This window comes from Microcaecilia unicolor, chromosome 6 (assembly GCF_901765095.1).
Source record: "Microcaecilia unicolor chromosome 6, aMicUni1.1, whole genome shotgun sequence".
Classification (NCBI taxonomy): Eukaryota; Metazoa; Chordata; class Amphibia; order Gymnophiona; family Siphonopidae; genus Microcaecilia; species Microcaecilia unicolor.
Genome location: NC_044036.1, coordinates 182,699,608 through 182,720,405, shown reverse-complemented (window position 1 = coordinate 182,720,405; position 20,798 = coordinate 182,699,608). Strand labels below are relative to the sequence as shown.

The 20,798-nt window shown below is 43.6% G+C and overlaps 1 protein-coding gene across 1 annotated transcript in view; it reads left to right on the top strand.

Moving 5' to 3' along the window:
* The first annotated feature begins 875 nt into the window (after positions 1–875).
* BSN (bassoon presynaptic cytomatrix protein) overlaps positions 876–20,798 on the top strand; it is a 304,960-nt gene continuing 285,037 nt past the window's right edge. The window contains exon 1 of the mRNA XM_030206778.1: positions 876–1,086. Within this exon, the coding sequence (XP_030062638.1) occupies positions 938–1,086 (149 nt within the window). The 5' untranslated portion in view covers positions 876–937. The remainder of the gene's footprint in view (positions 1,087–20,798) is intronic.

Sequence of the window (20,798 nt, the reverse complement as noted above, 5' to 3'; positions counted from 1 at the left end):
GGGGTTGCCTTTTATATATATAGATGTATTTTGAAAACAATATGTTTTTAGGGTTTTACGAAAACAGTATACTCTAATCTTAACAATTTTGGGAGACCGTTCCAAAGTGAGGGCGATAGAAAAAAGAAGGCTGACTTTCGTGTAGATTCCCATCTAGCCCATATTGGTGATGGAATTACTAACCTGTTATGTGAGCGATCTAAGAGTGCGTATCGGTGCGTATGGTATAGTAAGATTAGCTAAATACGATGGAATTGATAAATGTAATGCTGTAGTCTTGCCTCCCGCGAGACTTCCGTGGGAGTCTCGGTAGCCATTTTGTAAACACAGTGGTGCAACCAGGAAGAACAGTGGCAGTGGTCACTAGACCACCAGGGTCCTATAGGGGCTGTACTGTGTGGCGGCTGGCAACCAGGCAGGGCCTCTGGGCTTCCTAGAGCCTCTGGGCCCCTCGGGCAGTGCCCTGTTGCCTGAATAGTCAGTTTGCCCCTGCTGGCTAACAAATAAAGGAGTTTCTCCCTTATGTGCATTTAAGTTGCTATCAGCATATTCCTGAAAGCTACACATCTCAGCTGAGCCTGCGGAAACTTCACGACCGGTCCCTATAAAATCCACCCACGGGGAGGGAAAAGGGGGAGGGGGCGCAGACGCAGGCGCAGTGCGACCCTGCCTCTTAGAGGCGAGGAGGGAACGCACAACAGCACGTCCACACTGCGACCCTGCCTCTTAGGCGCGAGCGGTGAGAGCGCGCAGGGAGCGCGCGGGATGCACATGCGCAATGCGATTCTGCCCCGTTAGGCGCGAGCTGATGGTCAGAGCTGCGTGATGGCGGAAGCGGTTCACCGTTGAGCGCCTGAGCCTGGGACGGACCCCCTCTTCTCCGCCCCCCGCCGGGTCCTTGGCCGCTAAGGTTATCCTACTGCGTATCAACATCACCATGGGCAATGAAACCAGCCTGGAAGGGACAGGGCAATCGGCTGAGAATGCCGCTCTCGTCACCCCGCAGCCGAGAGCAGCTGTGCAGACGCCTTCAGCACCGAGCGGTGGACAGCTCCCAGGGCCGAGGCGCGGCTCCAGCGGCGGCAGGTAAGCAGAGGGGGAGGTGGGGGCCTATCGCTCTGCGTTCTGGCCGGACCTCTCGGAGCAGGTTCTGGCACGGCAGGAATCCGGCACCGTTCCGCTCCTGCTGAACCAGGAAATCTGTGCATTGTGCTGTGGGAGACAAATGACTGAGCACTTGGGAAGACGTTCCCAGAGATAGGTGATTGGTAAACGGCTACGCTCATAGCGAAAACAAGGATTCTTCCTTTCTACCGTATCCTCCTTCTCTTGCATCGTCACCCAGTTTATCTGCGAGCAGTTTGGCAAACATGTTGGGTGTTTCAGGACACCCCATAGCAGTGCCGGTCTTTCCTATTCCTATCAAGTACGGTTTGCCTTTAGGGAATAATTACTCATGGAAAAGAAAACGATTCATTACTGTTGGTGAGATCTTTGCAATCCACGTGAGCAGTTATTTTTGTCAGAGCAGTACAGCAACATTTGATTGTGTGGTGTATTAAGTATGCAGCTTACAGGTTTAGGCAGTGCAGGTGAAACACCTTTTTTAAAAAAAAGCAAATATATTTTGAGCCTGTGCTACTAGATGCTGCCAATACGAATTGATGAATTGCCTTTTCACAATCTGATCTTAAGTTACAAGAAGGTAAGCAACTTATTTCCCTGACCAATCTGAGTTGTAGTTGGAGGGATTGTCATTATGAAACAGAGCTTGGCTATCTGAGTAGATGTTCAATGGGGTGCAGAGGGCCTGACATTTACTGATGCAGAATATGGTGATAAAATATGGTTTTCATGGAAGAATCCACACAGAATCACAGCATTACACTGAAGATGAGATTTTTTTTTAATGCCGCAGTCATGACAGTCCTCTAAGCATCAGAAACATGGACATTGCTAGCCGAGGACTTGTGCAAGATGAAATGCTTGTGTACAATTCTTGGAGGAATGGAAGAGCAGCCTAGGAGTTAGAGCACTGGGCTAAGAACCAGACCCAATTCAAATCCCGTCACTGCTTGTTGTGTTCTTGGGCAAGTCACTTAACCTTCCATTACTTTAGGTACAAGTTTAGATGATAAACCCTGTAGGGACAGGGGAATAAGTAGTTTATCTGAATGCAGCTTATCTTGAGCCATAATTGAAAAAGGTATGAGCTTAATGCAAATAAATCATGCTTCTTATCACTAGTGCAATGAAATCATCTGAGAAATTTGCAACAAACAATCTACCAAAAAAGAAAAGGTAAGACAATCATGTCTTCACTGGTTTAACCCTGTCTGCAGAATGGAGGCATCACGTTGACCATGGAAGGTACTCCAACAGTGTCAACCACCTGACTGGAAGTTGTACAGACTGCTCCAAGAAAGACGTGGCACAGGCAAACTGAGGCTGAAGCAAAACAGTTCGACCTCTGCATGGATCATTTTAATGCAGCTGCTTAGGACCTACTGCATTGGAAGAGGCTTCCTATGGACACCCTTGCCATGGCTGCCACAACACATGTAGGACTGTCTTACCAATTAAGGAATCATCCTAATGGTGCTAGAATATTGATCTGATTTGGCTTGAGGCAATGGAGGGCACAGTGACTTGCCCAGTTTCACTAGGAGTGTCTGTGTGTTTGTCATCTGTGGCCCTACTCCTGGCCCTTCAGCTGTGAACACAGAACAGAAGTATTTGTTAAGCAATTCTGCCTTATCTTTATCAGCTTCTACATATTCTTACCCTTCACCTTCGAGTCTCACAATGCTAATTTTGCACTTCCTCCTATCATTAACATATCTAAAAAATGTCTTGTCCCCCTCCCCATTTTACTGTATTGGCTATTTTTCTTCTGTTTGCATCTTTGCTTTCCTGACTGCTCTACCAGCATCTCTTAGCTTTTCGCAGAAAACTAAAAACATTTCTGTACAGAAAATTCTTTACGATCAACGCAACCTAACAAAAACGACGGACTACACAACAAATCTTCCCAGTACACAACACTACAGTACCTCTCATCTGTCTCTCTCCCACGCACCCCTGACCTGATATTGGTACATCTGAACTGTTCATATGAGTCTACTTGTACATCTGAATTATATTTGTAAATCTGATTGACTTGTATCGGAACACCTGACATCTGTTTGTAATTACGACTGAACTTAATGTAAGCCACATAGAACTGAGTCCCCAACTTGGACGTTTGTGGGGTATAAATCCAATAAAGTATAAATATATTGTTGCCTGTCTTTCTCTTTCTGCAATCTCTTGTAGTTTATAAAGGCTAAACACTTTTTCCTTACCTTTTCAGCTACTACTTTTGAGAACCAAAGAGGCTCATTTTCAAAGCACTTAGCCTCCCAAAGTTCCATAGAAACCTATGGAACTTAGCCTCCCAAAGTGCTTTGAAAATATGCCTCATTGTGGTCTCCTTTTCCTCTTACTTTTATTTACTTTCCTTACAAAAACGTTTGTTGCCCTTACAATAGCTCATTTCAGTTTTGTCCACTGCTTTCCAACTTATTCCAGATGTTCCCATCCAAACAAACATTTCTTGAGGTAATCCCCCATCTGAACAAAGTTAGTTTTTCTGAAGTCTAGAACCTTTAATTTTGAATGAACCATTTCCACATCTATCTTAATATTAAACGACACCATTGGGTGATCACTGGATGACCAAAGGTCCATCAAGCCCAGCATCCTGTTTCCAACAGTGGCCAATCCAAGTCACAAATACCTGGCAAGATCCCCAAAAAGTACAATACATTTTATGCTGCTTATCCGAGATTAAGCAGTGGATTTTCCCCAAGTCCATTTTAATAATGGTCTATGGACTTTTCCTTTAGGAGGTCGTCCAAACCTTTTTTGAAACCCCGCTAAGCTAACTGCCTTTACCACATTCTCTGGCAACGAATTCCAGAGTTTAATTACACGTTGAGTGAAGAAACATTTTCTCCAATTCATTTTAAATTTACTACTTTGTAGGTTCATCGCATGCCCCCTAGTCTTAGTATTTTTGGAAAGAGTAAACAGACGATTCACGTCTACCCGTTCCACTCCACTCATTATTTTATAGACCTCTATCACCTACTATAACATCAGAAACACTCTAAGCAGTAAGTCCAGTATGGCCTCATCCTATGTGGGTTCCATTACCAACTACTGAAATAGGACATAGATCCGATACCCTCCTCCTGGTTACGATTACCAGAACATGGTTTACGGCCTCCTGCACTTTCAATTATTACACACAGTTTGGCATCAGGTAAAGTTCCACTTTCATGGAGGACAGTTATAGTCCACCCAGTACTAAAAAACTAATTTAGATCCTACTCTTCCTGAGAATTATTGTCCAGTATCTAATCTGTTTTCTACCTAAATTGACTGAGAAAGTAATACACCTTAAGTTGTCTTTACATGCTGAAAAGGTTCTGTCTTTACATCCAAAGCAATCTGGCTTCCGTTCTTACCATAGTACTGAGTCAGTTCTGGCTTCACTGCTCAGTGAGGTTCATTCAAAACTTGATAGTGGTATGATTTCTCTAGCAATATCACTTGATTTATTAGATGTTTTTGATCTGATAGATCATTTCCTTCTCTTATTAAGGCTGACTGAAATAGGTCTTTCAGGAATGGCCATGAATTAGTTTAGTTCTTTTTTCTCACAGCGTACTTTTAGAGTAACATCATCTGGAAACACGTTGTGATATTTTCCTTTAAATTGTGATTGTGGAATATCACGAGAATCTAGTCTATTTCCTTTATTGTTTAATATCTTTCTGAACATGGTAGCTACTCTTCTTTAGGACCATGGAATTCCATTTCATATTTATGCAGATGATATTATACTATTGTATTGTATCTCTCCTGATAACATTGATCTTAGTCTGTTACTAACTTGTTTGTGTTCCCTAGCTTCCTGGTTTTTTTTTTGTTTTTGTTACATTTGTACCCCTCGCTTTCCCACTCATGGCAGGCTCTATGCGGCGGGCAATGGAGGTTAAGTGACTTGCCCAGAGTCACAAGGAGCAGCCTGTGCCGGGAATCGAACTCAGTTCCTCAGTTCCCCAGGACCACAATCCACCACCCTAACCACTAGGCCACTCCTCCGCTCCATCAACATCTGATATTAAACATATCAACATCAACATCTGATATTAAATCTGGAAAAGACAACTGCACATTGACTTACTGGCCAATGTTTTTGTCCCTCTTTCAGTCTCTTTATTTGGATCTCTAATTTCTCCAATAGATTCAGTTAAATATTTTGGGGGGTTTTACTTGACTATCAACTGTCCTTCAATACACAAGTATCCACAGTACTGAAAGCAGGTTTTTTTTTTCATTTTGAGATAATTTTATTCTGCTTGCTATTTTGATGATTATGCTTTTCATTCTCTTCTGCACACCTTTTTAATTTCAAACTTGAACACTGTAATGTCACCTGTACTGAGACATCTCAATCAAACCTAAAAAAACTACAGACAGGGGGCAAAGCACAGGGGGCTGTGGTGCTGTTGGAGGTGTGAGCCTTGCCATATTTACCAAAACATTTTCCTTATTCCTCTGACAAATATGTATTTATTTATAGCATTTATATCCCACAATATTCCCACCCATGGGCAGGCTCAATGTGGCGTACAACAGTCTATAAAAACATACAACAATGCAGCAAACAAACAATCAAAGTCGTAAATGGGAAAGGGAAATAGCTAAGGAGGGAAAGAGTAGGGGTGAACAATGTGTTGCTACGTCAGTTGGAATTCAGACAGAAGAGATGCCAGGCGGGTTTGAAGTGTATGCTCTACCAAAAAGGAAAGTCTTGAGGCGCTTCTTGAAGGTCGGGTGATCAGGAGTAAGTTTGACCAATTGGGGTAGCCCATTCCACAATTGAGTGCTGAGATAGAAGGAGGAGGCATAGGTGGTCTTATACTTGAGGCCACAAAAAACTGGGTAATGAAGGTTTAGGTACGAGCGAGCTGATTTGTGAGAGTTCCTAGGCAGCAGGTTAATTAGGGTGTCCATATAAGCAGGGGCTTCACCATAGATGATTTTGTGCACCAAAGTGCAAATTTTAAAAGCGATTCGGTCCTTCACAGGAAGCCAGTTCAGCTTCTCACGCAGCGGTCTTGAACTCTCAAATCTCGATTTACCAAAGATGAGCCTAGCCGCTGTGTTCTGGGCAGTTTGTAGTTTTTTTAGGAGCGTATCTGTGCATCCCCCATAGATTCCATTGCAGTAATCGAGGTGGCTTCTAACTAGGGATTGAACTAAGCTGCAGAATACTTCTCTCGGGAAATAAGGTTGTATACTGTGATAAACACAGTGCCTGCCCTTACAGGAGGAGGCCGCCAGATGGCGCTCTCCCATTGGAAACCTAAAAATGCCCTTTCTGGCCACTAGAGGGAGCCTTAGAGTATAGTCCATGGTAGTGACCCGAAGAGAAAAAAAAAAAAAATCTGGCAGTTAGAAGGGGAATTACAGGCCCTAGGTAAACCGGGGCAAGTCTATAGGCGCCCGGAGCAATGTCTGAGGGAGGTCCTGGAACTAAATAAAGGGCTAATGGTAACTTTAGTGGGCAATATACAGCAGCAAGAGGAGTCCCATAAGGTAATGGAGAAGGGTCTGAGGGAGACTGAGCAGAGGTGGGGCCTATTTGAGGCCGCTTGTAAGGAAAAGATGGCTGCTTCAGTGCATGCCTTGGAGGCCAAACAGGACCCATCCCATAACCTGCTGCACCTGTTTCTATCCCCAGGACTCTCCTCGGTCCTAGCGACCTCCTGCTATACATCCCCCTTACTGACTCACCCAGCCCTTCTCCCTGGACATTTTTAGGGGAACAGCGCCCTCTAGGGGCCTAACCAGGGTAGGACAGCCTCTTCCTTCTCACATACCCCCACCCTTAAGATATTGCTGCTCCCTCAAATCTCTTCTTTGAGGTGCAGCAATTCCTGACTCCCCTACTCATCTTGGGGTCAGGTTCCTTCTCTCCCCTATTACTTAGGAGGGATTCTCAAGAAGGCTTTGTACCCAGTGGTCCGCCTTACCACAAAGGCTCTGCTTTGCTCTAGGGGACCTTCCTCTGTAACCCCTAGAAACTCAAACCTCCCTCGCCTCCCCCCTAGGTACCCTTTACCTGGGTAGGCGAGTAATGCGCTTTTGCTAGTGTTGGCCCCCTCGACGGGCTTCTGGAACCACAGCCTCTGGAACCTCCAAGGACACCTCCATCTCACGCCGACCCCTCATCTGATCTAATCTGGAATCTGACTGCTCCCACGTGGATGTTCAGTGCAGATCCCACCACTGCCACCACTTGTGAAGATGAAGACCTGGAGACCCCACCAGAAGAACTGGTAAGGTGGGTCGGTTACCAGGAGCCACAGCGGGGAGGCTGACCCTTTGGGTTCCCGGCCTAACCAGGGTAGGACAGCCTCTTCCTTCTCACAATACGCTTAAGCTTCCAAAGAGAGAAGAACATTTCCTTGGTTGTAGAGTTTGCTTGCTGCTCCAGGGTTACGGTTCTATTAACAATGACACCTAATATTTTTAGGGACTCCGAGATTGGCAAGACAAGCTCAGGAATGATTAATGTTGGGGGCGTGAATTTGTTATAGGGAGAGGAGAGAATTAGACAATGAGTTTTCTCAGCGTTGAGTTTGAATTTAAATGAGTTGGCCCAGTCAAGCATGGTGGGCAAGAGGAAGGGCTATACCTGGAAAGTTATGGGTTCTTCCTCCATGATATGACCAATAAATTGATTTGCTCGATGAGAAACGGATGAGATGCAAGTTCCAGTAGGGCAGCCGCTGGGAGAAGAGCCAAGAGAAGGAGAGTCGGTGTCTCCCCAGGCTCTGTCGACATCTCTCTCGTCCGAGGAGCGCAGACCTCTTTCGCTTCCTTCTGTAGTGGCAATTGGGGAATGCAGATATGTGAGTTATGGCCTGCAGGAAAAACCATTAGTGGTTGTGCCCCAGGGGGAAATTGCACTGAAGCAGCAAGCTGCTGAACTGGCTATACTATCAGCATCTGTGCTGGTGGAGTCTGTTTAGGTTGTTCAACAGAAAACAGAGTTATCAACCAATGTTTTGGCTGGATTCACACTTGAAAAGCCAAAGAATGTCATGTTGGACTCTCTTTGGATTACTATTGATGGATTGAGTAAAGTATTATCTCAAAATTTAAAGCTTCTAATGAGTAAGTTGAAAAATTGTCAAATGTATCTGAACACACTTTAAAGATGACTGTTCAGGAAAAAAACAAAACTTTGATTTAAAGGTATCAAAAGTTGAGATTTTTTTTAATCAGTGGTGTAAAGGACAGTTTTGTCGTGCAGAGAAGGCTGGAGGCATTAGAAAATTGATCAAGGTCTAATAATTTGCATTTTATACTTTTTCCAAGAAGAGCTGGATGTAAATTGATGGGAATGTTGAAGAAGTATATGAATGAGATTTTGGATGTAACAGCAGACTCTTTACCTAGTGTTACCAAAGCTTATTATATCTCTAATCCATTGGAACTCTCTGAAGAACTCGATGTATCTCAAGATAGTGTGAATACACCTAAAACTCCTTTAGATTCAAAGGCTACTTTGATTGCTAATTTTGCTCTGGAATCTGATAAAAATTTGATTTTGAAGTTATTCTTTAAGATTAAGAAGAAATTGTTTTTCAATCTGCAATTATAGCCTTTTCCAGATGTTTCTAGAACTACACTAAAAAGAAGAAAATAACTTTTACTTTAGAGGCCTAGAGTTCAACAGTTGGGGGCTTGATTTCTTCTGAAATTTTCCTTGCAAAGGTATTGTGTGATATAATTTTGTGAAGTATATTTTATGTGATCCATCACAAGTAATTATTTTTTTGAGTAATAAGGCCCCTTCTTTTAGTTCTGATGGCAAGCCACTATCAAATTGATTGACATGTTAGATTCTTCTGCTCTGATATTATGCTTCATCTGTTCCATTGGCACTGCATCCTATTTTCCTTATTATTTGGATTTTAATAATAAGGTTGATTTATTTATTTGTCAAATTTATATCCTGCGTATCCAAAATATCTAAGCGGGTTACAGCTTACCCCATAAAAGATGAATACATAACTCAAAACTAAAACATACTATACAATTTACAAAATACATGAAACGTACAACAATCCCTAAAAATAACACAGGGGCTTATTTTCAAAGTGCTTAGATTTACAAAGTTCCATAGATTACACGTAACTTTGTTATTCTAAGTGATTTGAAAATACTCCTCTATGTAACTTTTGTAAGTCTAAGGGGGTCTTTTATTAAAGCTTAGCTTGAGTTATCTGCAGCAGGGCCCATAGGAATAAAATGGGCCCTGCTGCAGATAACTTGCGCTAAGCTTTAGTAAAAGACCCCTTAAGTGCTTTGAAAATATGCCTCACAGCGTTCAGCACAGAATTAGCTTACATAGGGCTCCTTTTACTAAGTGTTGGTAAGCCCAATGCGGGCTCATCGCTCGCTGTATAGGAAGTACTGCTTGGCTACTGCCGCAGCCGGGCAGTACTTCCCACCCCCAGCGCGCCGTCATTTCCGGTGCTACAAAAATGTATTTATTTTTGTAGTGACAGAGTGTACCCAGCAGTAATCAGGCAGTGCCGCTTGCTGCCCGGTTACTGCCAGGTTAACATGGGAGCCCTTACCACCACCTCAATGGGTGGCGGTAAGCACTTCCCCCCGAATTGGCCATGCGGCAAGTGCTTTACTTGCCGCCCAGCCATTTCCTGTAGCAAAGTGAGACTTCCCTTTTACCAGCTGCAGTAAAAGCATTTGCTCATTGTTATGGTCCGGGGAGCTGTGGTCTGCTGTTTGTTTGCTGTGGCTGCCTTACTCCCGATCTTCACCACCTCCGTCTGGGAGTTTGCTGCCTGTGCTGCCCTGGCTTGGAAGGCCCTGTCGGTTGGAGCTGCAGAGGAGGACCGTTCGATCCACCATCTTGGTGCCTGCGCCGTTGGTCTTCAGCTTTCATCAGCCTCTGGTGCTCGTCGCCTCACTCCTGGCCGCCTGCTGCTACTGTTTTTCTTAGTGCTCGTTTGGGGATCATCTTGCTTGGACTGGCTCCAGCCCCGGTGTCTTACCTGGATCTTCATCATCTCGCCTGGATCTCTACCGTCCCTCTTGGTCTTCCCCTCTTCCCTTTCTTCCCTGATTTTCCAATCCTAACTATTTTATTGTAACTGTATTTATTTTACTAGTTTATTGTAAGCCGCTTTGGGGCTGCAACACTGCGGCAAAAGGCGGGGTATAAATGACCTAAATAAATAAATAATCAGCAAAATGCCTCATGAAACAAAAAAGTCTTTAACAGTTTCTTAAACATTGACAATGAGACAATTTGACGCATTTCTAAAGGGCGTGCATTCCACATAACTGGTCTTGCAACAAAAAATAAATGAGCACAATCTTTGGCAAGAAGAACTTGATGAACAGAAGGTACATCCCAAAGGCTGTGGCCCTGAGATCTCACCTCTCTTGAAGGCTGATAAAACTTCAGGCTCTGAACCACAATTAATGGGTCAACACTATGTAGGGTTTTAGAAAAGCAACGTCAAAATTTAGTTTAGTTTTCTCTATTATTATGTGTGAATTAATGCTAGTTATATCAAGTTTGAAGTTTATTGTAGACTTATTCCCCACCCTCCCCCCGATGGGCTGTGTCAGGATTGCCGCACGGCTTTATAAAAGGGGAAGTTAGTTTTCTCTTGAGCAATATATTATCAAACGCTTTACAAAAAGGGCAAAATGGAAATCAACAGCCATGAAAGGAACTACTGTAACATTGGAAAGAGGAAGAATGTTTATTTTCTTGTTCAACCTTGTTTCAGTCAAGTGTTTTACTTGTATATTGTATTTGGAATTTCATGTAAAATAAAATAATAATAAAAACAGTACAGGCTCTGCAAAATACAGCTATTCAACTCCTTAGTTGTTCCTGAAAACTTGAACATGTCTGTCCACTGCTGATTAAGGGGCTCATTTTCGAAACAGAAAAACATCCAAACAGTGGAACAAAGTGGCAGATGGATTTTGTTTCCAAATGTACAGAAAAAAAGATGATATTTAAGTTATACAGTGCTACAAAATTCACATTAAAGTATGAAGATGAAGCACCCATTATAAACAAAATATCAATTCCAAACCTAATCATAGTAACATAGTAAGTGATGGCAGAAAAAGACCTGCATGGTCCATCCAGTCTGCCCAACAAGATAAACTCATATGTGTACTTTTTGTCCATACCTTACCTTGATTTGTACCTGTCCTTTTCAGGGCACAGACTGTGTAAGTCTGCCCAGCACTATCCCCGCCTCCCAACCACCAGCCCCGCCTCCCACCACCGGCTATGGCACAGACCGTTTAGTCTGCCCAGCACTATCCACGCCTCCCGCCACTGGCTCTGCCACCCAATCTCGGCTAAGCTCCTCAGGATCCATTCCTTCTGAACAGGATTCCTTTATGTTTATCCCATGTGTGTTTGAATTCTGTTACCGTTTTCATTTCCACCACCTCCCGCGGGAGGTAATCAAACAATAATAATCCACCATGAAATTAAACACATAAATATTGTGAATAAAATGTGTTCAGTTCACCAATGTGATCACCTATGTTTATTTAAAGTGAATACTGGATTGGGAACCATCATTGCACATCAAGTTTTCTATAAGTACCTTCAAATGGACCATCAAGGCTCTCCTCAGGATTAACACCTACTGTCAAACTGAAGCCAGGTCTGTCTGCTAAACGAATCCCTAAATTAATGGCAAGTACCCGGTTATTTGATGAAACTGAGATGATCACCAGGTCTGTGTGCTAAACGAATCCCTAAATTAATGGCAAGTACCCGGTTATTTGATGAAACTGAGATAGATCACCCAGTAGACTGGGGTGGTATACTTAAGATACATAAAGCTTTGGCAAGATCAGAATTGCACTCTGCTGCTGTCATGTGCAAAGAGTCGCTCATGGACTACGTATTAATAAGGAACCTAGATTTTTGGCCAATGCTTCTTATGTTGAAAAATGGAATGATGTCAATCACCCAATGCTTACTGCTGTAACCCAAGAAAGGGATCTAAGCGTCGTTGTTGATGATCCGTTGAAACCGTCTGCTCAGTGTGCTGCAGCGGCTAAGAAAGCAAATAGTATGTTAGGTATTATTAGGAAAGGAATGGAAAACAAAAATGAGGACATTATAATGCCTTTGTATCGGTCCATGGTGCGACTGCACTTCGAATATTGTGTTCAATTCTGGTCACCTCATCTCAAAAAAGATATAGTGGAATTAGAAAAGGTACAGAGAAGGGTGCTGAAAATGATAAAGGAGATAGGATGACTTCCTTATGAGGAAAGGCTGAAGCGGCTAGGGTTCTTCAGCTTGGAGAAAAGATGGCTAAGGGGAGATATGGTAGAGGTCTATAAAATAATGAGTGGAGTGGAGTGGAACGGGTAGATGTGAATCGTTTGTTTACTCTTTCCAAAAATACTAGGACTATTGTGAGCGCCTACATAGTGCACACTAATGGTTAGCGCGCGCTAAAATCACTAACGCGCCTCTAGAGCGGCTTAGTAAACGGGGTCCTGTGTATAAAATTGTTAGTAAAATTGTTAGTAATGAGTTGTTTGAATCTTTTGTTTATGCATTCCAACTATACAAGCAGTGGTTCAGGATCCCAAGTCCCAAGGTTCAATCAAAGGGGCAAAACCCAAAAGACTGAGCAAGCGTTAGCAAATGTCTTTTCCTCTCGTTCATTAACAGAGGAAGAAATTTAGTTATATAAAAGTATGTCATTTGTACCTACTGTCCCTATGACAGATTTTACACTTGTCCATATTTGCAGTACTGAAATTGAGAGTGTTTTTTCAAGATCATGAGATGTATTCAGACCCATCATCTTTCCCTTTACAGGGTAAACTAAAATCAACATGGGTACACCTGGAATAGCGGATCCATCTATCACTGCTTTTGACCAAATTAGAACAACAAAAATGGTGTATAAAAATAATTTGACAACATTACAGAGAACTACTTTACACAATTTAATACATGATTTTGTCTTTGATCATTAAAAGGGCAGACAAAGGTAGTGCAATCATTATGGATAAAAATATATATTTGGAAGAAGCTTTTACACAATTATCAGATATACATTTTTATCAGTTGTTAGATGAGGATCCCACTAGTGCATTACAACAAGTGGAACAGTTTTTGGCTCAAGCCAATCATTTGGATGTTATCTTTATTGAGGTGTTCTGATTTTTATTTAAACAATTCCCAGTGGTCCCTCACACTCACAAATCTGCAACTTGTCCTCCAGGCCAACCTATTGTTTCGGGCCGAGGATCGATTTTGGAACCTTTATCTCAATACGCAGATTTTTATTTAAAACCATTAGTGGCTCAAGTACCATCTTACAGTATGTGAGGGATTCACAACATTTTTTGGAACTATTATCTCGGACATCGATACATAGTGATGACCCCATATTTTTGGCAACATTGGATGTGAAAGCGTACACACACACATACCACAGGAACAAGCTGTTGATGTGTTTCATAATTTCTTATCCATGGCTTCAGTTTCAGGGAATAAGTTGACATTTCTGAAACATATGATTGAATTGGTGGTTACCTGTAATTATTTTATATTTGAACAATGTTTTTATTTGCAAGTTTCAGGAGTGGTTATGGGTACCACCATATCTCCATCTATAACATGTCTCTATATATCTCAATTTGAACAAAAATATGTTTACACATACCATGGATATTCATCGCTAGTATTATAGAAACGCCATTTAGATGATGTCAAATTAATATGGAGGAGAACAAGGGAAAACTTATGTATTTTATTACATATTTGAATGGAGTGGATGCCAATATTTCTTTTGATTTTATATTGCTGATGATCACATTAAGTTTTTGGATGTTAAAGTGTCCAGATCTGAATTGAATATGTTTTCAACAACAGTGTGTCGCAAGGAATCTGACTGTAATACTTTATTATATTATACTAGTTATTATCCTCGACATCTTAGGGATAATATTCCAGTGCATCAGTTTTTACGTATTTGGCAGTTATATTCATCGGAACAAGATTTCCGCCATCAAGGTGAAAAGTTGTCTTCCAGATTTATTGAACATGGATACCCCCTGAAAGTTATACAACAGGCAGTGGCGTTCCTAGGGGGGCTGACACCCGGGGCGGATCGCCAATGCGCCCCGCCCCCCAGGTGCAGCGCCCCCCCCCGGAACAGCACGACCCCCCCTGGCGAAAGAACCCCTCCCCCGGGTGCATGCCGCTGGGGGGGGGGGGGTGCCGCGCGCCTGCCGGCTTTTCGTTTTCATGCTCCCTCTGCCCCGGAACAGGAAGTAACCTGTTCCAGGGCAGAGGGAGCATGAAAACGAAGAGCTGACAGGCGCGCGGCACCCCCCCCAGCGACGTGTACCCGGGGCGGACCGCCCCCCTTTGGTACGCCACTGACAACAGGCATTCAAGAGAGCGCAATATATTTATTGCATTTGTATCCCACATTATCCCACCTCTTTGCAGGCTCAATGTGGCTTACAATATATAGTGGATAGTGGAAATGAGAGGAGAGTTGACATTAGTGTTACAGAAGTATATTAGGTTGCATGGTAATGGAAAATATGATAAAGATATAATATGAGGCGCTTTTAACAATGCTTGCTAGATATATGTGGGGATTTCATATGTTTTAGTCATTGTGGTATGTCTTGTCGAAAAGATGGGTCTTCAGCAGTTTTCGGAAGTTGGTCAGTTCATAGGTCGCTTTTAGGTTATGTGGCAATGCATATCAGAATTGCGTGCTCATATAGGAAAAGATTGATGCGTGCATTAGTTTATATTTTAGGCCTTTGCAGTTTGGGAAGTGAAGATTAAGGAATGTGCGAGATGATCTTTTGGCATTCCTGGGTGGTAGGTCAATTAGGTCAGACATGTAAGCTGGGGCTTCGCCGTGGATGATTTTATGTACTAGGGTACATACTTTAAACGTGATGCGTTCTTTGAGTGGAAACCAGTGTAGTTTCTCTCGTAGGGGTTTTGCACTTTCGAATTTTGGTTTTCCGAATATGAGTCTGGCTGCTGTGTTCTCATAGGGAGTGGTTATCTTTCCGTAGGAATACTGTTAAGATAGAAAATGTGGTATGTGTGCTACCATTTTCACAATATACTGCTGCCATTTTGAAATTAATACGTATGTATTGGCAAATTTTGGGGGTGCATTCTGGTTTGCAAAATTATCCCCAAATTGTGTGTCTTAGACAACACAATTTGGGTGAAATGTTGGCAAGCACTCTGTTAGCATTTGATTCCAATCCTGGTCATTTTAAATGTGGCTATTGTATTTATTGCGAATATGCATGGGAAACCCTCACTATACCAATTCTACATAGTCAAGGATTCTTTCATTGTAAACAGCATACTAACTGTAATAGCTCCCAGATGGTTTATGTCATTAATTGGCTCATTCTCGAAAGAGAAGGACGTCCATCTTTTGACATAAATCGGAAGATGGACGTCCTTCTCCCAGGGACGTTCAAATCATTGTAATCGAAATACGATTTAGGACGTCCCCAACAGCACTCCGTCGCAAGGACGGCCAAAGTTCAAGGGGGCATGTCTGAGGCGTAGTGAAGGCGGGACTTGGGCGTGCCTAACACTTGGACGTCCTTGACCCATAATCGAAAAAAACAAGGATGTCCCTGACGAACACTTGGACGTTTTCACCCATACCTGTTTTTCTTACGACCCTGTATGCCAGCCTCAAATGTCATACCCAGCTCCATGACAGCAGTATACAGGTCCCTGGAGCAGTTTTAGTGTGTGCAGTGCACTTCAGACAGGCGGCCCCAGCCCCATCCCCCCCTACCTGTTACGTTTGTGGAGGAAACAGCGAACCCTCCAAAACCCACCACAAACCCACTGTACCCACATCTAGGTGCCCCCCTTCACCCGTAAGGGCTAAGGTAGTGGTGTACAGTTGTGGGTAGTGGGTTTTTGGGGGGGGTTGGGAAACTAAAAGTGGCCATCTCAACGCCGGCTAAATCCAAGGCATTTGGTTGTGGGAGGAGCCAGCATTTGTAGTGCACTGGTCCCCTTGACATGCCAGGGCACCAACTGGGCACCCTAGGGGGCACTTCTAAAAATTAAAAAAATATATACAAATAGCTCCCAGGTGCATAGCTCCATTACCTTGTATGCTGAGCCCCCCAAATCCTCCCCAAATCCACTCCCCACAACTCTACACCATTACCATAGCCCTTATGGGTGAAGGGGGGCACCTACATGTGGGTACAGTGGGTTTTGGGTGGGTTTCGAGGGCTCAACACTTAGCACCACAAGTGGGACAGGTAGGGGGGGGGGGACCTGGGTCTGCCTGCCTGAAGTGCTCTGCACCCATTAAAAACTGCTCCAGGGACTTGCATGCTGCTGTCAGGGAGCTGGGTATGACATATGAGGCTGGCATACAGGCTGGCAAAAAAGGTTTTTATTTTTTTAGTGTGGGAGGGGGTTGGTGACCACTGGGGGAGTATGGGGAAGTCATCCCCCATTCCCTCCAGTGGTCATCTGGTGAGTTGGGGCACCTTTTTTAGGCTTGGTCGTGAAAATAAAAGGACCAAGTAAACCCGGCGAAATACTGATTAACGCCGCTTTTTTTTTTCCATTATCCACGAAAGCTGGACATCTGGTAGCCACGCCCATGCCCGCCCATGTCCTGCCTTCACTACACCGCCAACACGCCCCCTTGAACTTTTGCTGGCTCGGCGACGGGAAAGCGGCGATGGTGTCAAAAAAGCAGCTTTCGATTATACCGATTTCGCCGCTTTTGAGAGATCGCCGGCCATCTCCCGATTTATGTCGGAAGATGCCCGGCGATCACTTTCGAAAATAAGCCGATTGTCTTATTTGGTTAACCATAGAATTTTTTGAAAAGATAGGTTTTTAGTTCTTTTCTGAATTGAAGATAGTCTTTGATTCTTCTTATCGCTTTGGGAATTGAGTTTCACAATTTGGAACCTAAATAGCTAAATCAGGCTGTGTATATGGATTTGTAGGTTAAGTTTCTGCAATTAGGTAGGTGAAGGAGAAGGTAGCTTCTGGTTTCTGGGCTTGTATTTCTTGGAGACAGTTCGATCAGGTCTACATACAGGCTTATTTTCGAAAGAGAAAGACACCTATATTTCGACCCAAATCGGGAGATGGTCGCCCTTCTCTCATGGGCGCCCAAATTGGTATAATCGAAAGCCAATTTTTGGGCACCTCCAACTGCAGTCTGTCGCGGGAACGACCAAAGTTGATGGGGGCGTGGTGAAGGCGGGACTGGGGCATGTTTATCGGCACCCTCGGCCGATAATGGAAAAAAGAAGGGCGGCAGTAGAGAAAATTTGGGCCGCTTTTTTTGGACCCTTTTTTTTTCATGAACAAGTCCCCAAAAAGTGGGTAGTGGGTTTTGGGGGGATTTGGGGGGGCTCAGCACACAAGGTAAGGGAGGTATGCACCTGGGAGCAATTTTTGAAGTCCACTGCAGTGCCCCCTAGGGTGCCCGGTTAGTGTGCTGGCATGTGAGGGGGACCAGTGCACTACGAATCCTGGCCCCTCCCACGACCAAATGCCTTGGAGTTGTTTGTTTTTGAGCTGGGTGGCTTTGGTTCCATTATCGCTGAAAACGATACCGCCCATCTCAAATCCGCCCAAATCCGATTCATTTGCCCGGCACCAACCGTATTATTGAAACAAAAGATGGATGCCCATCTTTTTTGAAAATACGGTCTGTCCCGCCCCTTCGTGGACCCGTCCTCGGAGATAGTCGCCCATGGAGATGGGCGTCCGCGTTCGATTATGCCCCTCATAGTAACATAGTAGATGATGGCAGAGAAAAACCTGTATGGTCCATCCAGTCTGCCCAACAAGATAAACTCAAATGTGCTACTTTATGTGTATACCTGACCTTGATTTGTATCTGCCATTTTCAGGGCACAGATCGTAAAAGTCTGCCCAGCACTAGTCCCGCCTCCCAACCACTAGCCCCGCCTTCCACCACTGGCTCTGCCACCCAATCTCCGCTAAGCTTCTGAGGATCCGTTCCTTCTGAACAGGATTCCTTTATGTTTATCTAACGTATTTTTGAATTCCGTTACCATTTTCATCTCCACGACCTTCCGCGGGGGGGGGGGGGGGGGGGGGCATTCCAAGTATCTACCACTCTCTCTCCGTGAAAAAATACTTCCTGACATTTTTCTTGAGTCTGCCCCCCTTCAATCTCATTCCATGTCCTCTAGTTCTACCGCCTTCCCATCTACGGAAAAGTTTGTTTGTGGATTAATACCTTTCAAATATTTGAACGTCTGTCACCCCTGTTTTTCCTTTCCTCCAGGGTATACATGTTCAGATCAGCAAGTCTCTCCTCATACGTCTTGTAACGCAAATCTCATACCATTTTTGTAGCTTTTCTTTGCACCACTTCAATTCTTTTTACATCCTTAGCAAGATACGGCCTCCAAAACTGAACACAATACTCCATGTAGGGCCTCACCAACGACTTATACAGGGGCATCAACACCTCCTTTCTTCTGCTGGTCACACCTCTCTCTATACAGCCTAGCAACCTTCTAGCTACGGCCACCGCCTTGTCACACTGTTTCATTGCCTTCAGATCCTCAGATACTATCACCCCAAGATCCCTCTCCCCATCTGTACATATCAGACTCTCACTGCCTAACACATACGTCTCCTGTGGATTTCTACTCCCTAAGTGCATCACTTTGCATTTCTTTGCATTGAATTTTAATTGCCAAACCTTAGACCATTCTTCTAACTTCTGCAGATCCTTTTTCATGTTTTCCACTCCCTCCTGGGTTAGAAATCTTAGTATCATCCGCAAAAAGGCAAACTTTACCTTTTAACCCTTCGGCAATATCACTCACAAATATATTGAACAGAATCGGCCCCAGCACCGATCCCTGAGGCACTCCACTACTCACCTTTCCCTCATCTGAGCGAATTCCATTAACCACCACCCTCTGGCGTCTGTCCGTCAACCAGTTCCTAATCCAGTTCACCACGTCGGGTCCTATCTTCAGCCTGTCTAATAAACTTGACAGGCTGAAGATAGGACCCTCCTGTGGGGAACCATGTCAAAAGCTTTGCTGAAATCTAAGTAGATTACGTCTGTAGCACGTCCATGATTCAGTTCTCCGGTCACCCAGTCAAAGAATTCAATGAGATTCGTTTGGCACGATTTCCCTTTCCATGTTGTCTCGGATCTTGCAACTTATTGGCTTCCAGGAAATTCACTATCCTTTCCTTCAGCATCGCTTCCATTACTTTTCCCATAACCGAAGTGAGGCTTACCGACCTGTAGTTTCCAACTTCTTCCCTATCACCACTTTTGTGAAGAGGGACCACATCCGCTGTTCTCCAAGCCCACGGAACCTGTCCCGTCTCCAAGGATTTATTAAACAAATCTTTAAGAGGACCCACCAGAACCTCTCTGAGCTCCCTCAATATCCTGGGGTGGATCCCGTCCAGTCCCATGGCATTGTCCACCTTTAGATTTTCAAGTTGTTCATACACACAGGAATAAGCAGAGCAGCGGTCTAGCATGTAGTCGGAAGACATGCCAAACAGTATTCTGAAGATGAGAGTGTTTGATTTAACAAATAGTCTGGCCTTTATTGGGAGTTAGTATAGTGCCATGAGTATTTAGATTTTCTGAATATCAGTCTTGCTGCTGTGTTTTGAACGGTTTGCAATGATTTTAGGATGTTCTTTTTGCATCCTACATATGTATTGTTGCAATAGTCTAGTTGGCGTAGTATCAATGATTGTATTATCAGATGAAATGATTGTCTGGGAAAGTAATCTCTGATCCTTCTAAATTTCCACAAGGTTTTGAAACTCTTCGATGTGACTGCAGAGTGAGTGTGAGCTTGCTGTGATCTGACCATATCACCTCTTCCCAATTGTAATTTTTTAGTATATGGTTATTGTTGGTTGAGAATCTGTAAGCTAGTATGTCTAGTTGAGGATAATCTTTTGCATGGGATGAAGTGGCTTGTGCTATTTCAAGGTTCCATTGGTTTAGGAAGTTTATTACAGCCCTAGTGTTGGGGTCTTGTTGTTTTTTAAGGTGTAGATTTATTATCGCCTAGTAGGAGAATGTCAGAGAAGTTAGTGCAGATATTTGATACAAAATCCATGAAGTTGCCTTGGGCATTTGCCCAACTGCCTGGAGGTTGGTAGAATAGTATTCAGCATAATTGACCAGTTAGTGTTGTGTTGATGATTTTGCATGTTAAAATTTTGATTGTTCAACTATAGGTTCTATTGTGAAGATGTTTTTTTATATTAGTGCAACCCCACTACTTGTGACCTGGGTTGGCCAGTGTTAGAAACAGGATACTAGACTAGATGGCCCATTGGTCTGACCGAGTATGGCTACTGTTATGTTCTTATGAAGGAAAAAGAGGATAAAAGGGAGAAGACTAGGGCAAGGTCATGGGGTGAGGAGGGGACACTCTAGTCTTCTGGGCATTTCGAATGAGAACTCTGAGGGTCACATGCTCTAAATCCAGCACTGCATGAGGGTATTTTTAAAGTGCAAACTTTACACTGGTAGTTTCTTTTTGAAATGTAGGTACTAAATATACATGGAGGGGCATAATCGAACGAAAACGTCTATCTCCATGGGCGTTTATCTCCGAGAACGGGT